At 43.6% G+C, this 1,486-nt stretch overlaps 1 protein-coding gene across 1 annotated transcript in view; it reads right to left on the reverse strand.

The window, feature by feature from the left end:
- Positions 1-650: 650 nt before the first annotated feature.
- LOC108641535 (maestro heat-like repeat-containing protein family member 7) overlaps positions 651-1,486 on the reverse strand; it is a 10,777-nt gene continuing 9,941 nt past the window's right edge. The window contains exon 11 of the mRNA XM_029964019.1: positions 651-761. Coding sequence (XP_029819879.1) covers positions 651-761 — 111 coding nt within the window. The remainder of the gene's footprint in view (positions 762-1,486) is intronic.

Below are 1,486 nucleotides of genomic sequence, written 5' to 3' on the forward strand. Positions count from 1 at the left end.
TGCAAACACTTAAACCACAGCGAAGACCATGGAAGGGAAAATAACATATTGAACTTTTTCCTGAGTTACTTTTACAGGTCCTTGAGGATGAGGCTGGTTCAGCCACGTGGACAACAGTTGGTGTGGCAGTGAAAGTGTTGATTAAGGTCAGGTTTAGCTCTAAAACGGACAGTGATGTGGGAGGAAATATGTCATTCCAGGCACTGTACAGGCTTTTCGTTCTAGCAGTGTTTAAATTCATTTTTGGGAGTAATTTGAAGAAATTTGGGAGTAATTTGAAGAAATTTGTTGATCTGTTCCAGTGCTTGGCACTCACAATAAATGGGGTAAATAAATACAGAGCACGCACTGGGTTGGGTAAGAGGTTAATTTTCCTGTGCTTGAAAAATCTCATGGAGAAGATGGAGAGGGCTCTCCTAAAGTAATTTATGCTTAGGAGAAAAATGTGGGAGACAAAGAAAGTGGCAGAGTTTCCCACTGATTGCTTGCTAGTAAGCAGATCAAGCAAATTGCAAAGGCAGCTGGAGGTGACTTCAGACATCAGTCAAAAAAAAATGTGCTATAAGGAATAGGGGAATGGAATAGGCTTTTGCTGTATTAATATGTGCATGAAAAGCTCCCTTTTCAAGTGAAATAATTCAAGCATATTGTTAAGCTTCACGGGGAGAATAAATATGTTCTTCCCTCTGCAGAGTTTCCAGCACCTTGCTGGCAAACTGGCTGCTCACACCTGAGCTGGCTTTGAGCCTGTTGTCATCCTGCTGTTCGGTGGAGAGGGCAATCCAAGGGGGAAAATGTACCCCGTGCAGGCAGGGGAAAAGCCTGAGCAGCAGGTTGAAAAGCCACCCGTGGGCTTGGCAGGAATGACGTGTGAAGGAAACGCTGCGTGGCTGGGTCTGACCTCGCTGCTCTGGTGTCTTGCTGTTGTTGGGCCATGAAAATGGTTTAATTAAAACACTCAGATGGAACAGGGCTTTAGAGCAGGTGGATACAGTATGAATTCCAGAGCGTGAAACCTCCAAGGCTCCCTTTCCCTCTTCAAGAGACAGAAGAGGGTCCGTTGTGTTCAGGGCAGGACGGAATCTCCAGGAGTTGTCTCAAAACACCTTTAAATATTGGTGGTGTCCAGCCCCATTTTTTTCTGACAGCTCTGAGTAATCATGGAATCCCGGGCTGGTTTGGGTTGGAAGAGATCTTAAAGCTCATTTTATTCCAACCCCTGGCCATGGGCAGGGACACCTTCCACTAGACCAGGTTGGTCAGGCTACAGATGTAGACAAATACCATTTAATGAAGTTATTAAAAGATCACTTCATCTTCAGCTCCTTTCCCTTGATAAAACCATGAGGTGGATTTACAGGATGTTTTCCTTGCTGCTAATTGGGGTTAAGCTTGAGGTATCCTTCATTTGCATTCAGAAAAGCTTTAATACATCAGCTATAGAAAAATCAGCCTATAATATCTTCACATTACATTATATATATAT

Source organism: Manacus vitellinus, unplaced genomic scaffold, assembly GCF_001715985.3.
Source record: "Manacus vitellinus isolate BGI_N305 unplaced genomic scaffold, ASM171598v3 scaffold_68_pilon, whole genome shotgun sequence".
Classification (NCBI taxonomy): Eukaryota; Metazoa; Chordata; class Aves; order Passeriformes; family Pipridae; genus Manacus; species Manacus vitellinus.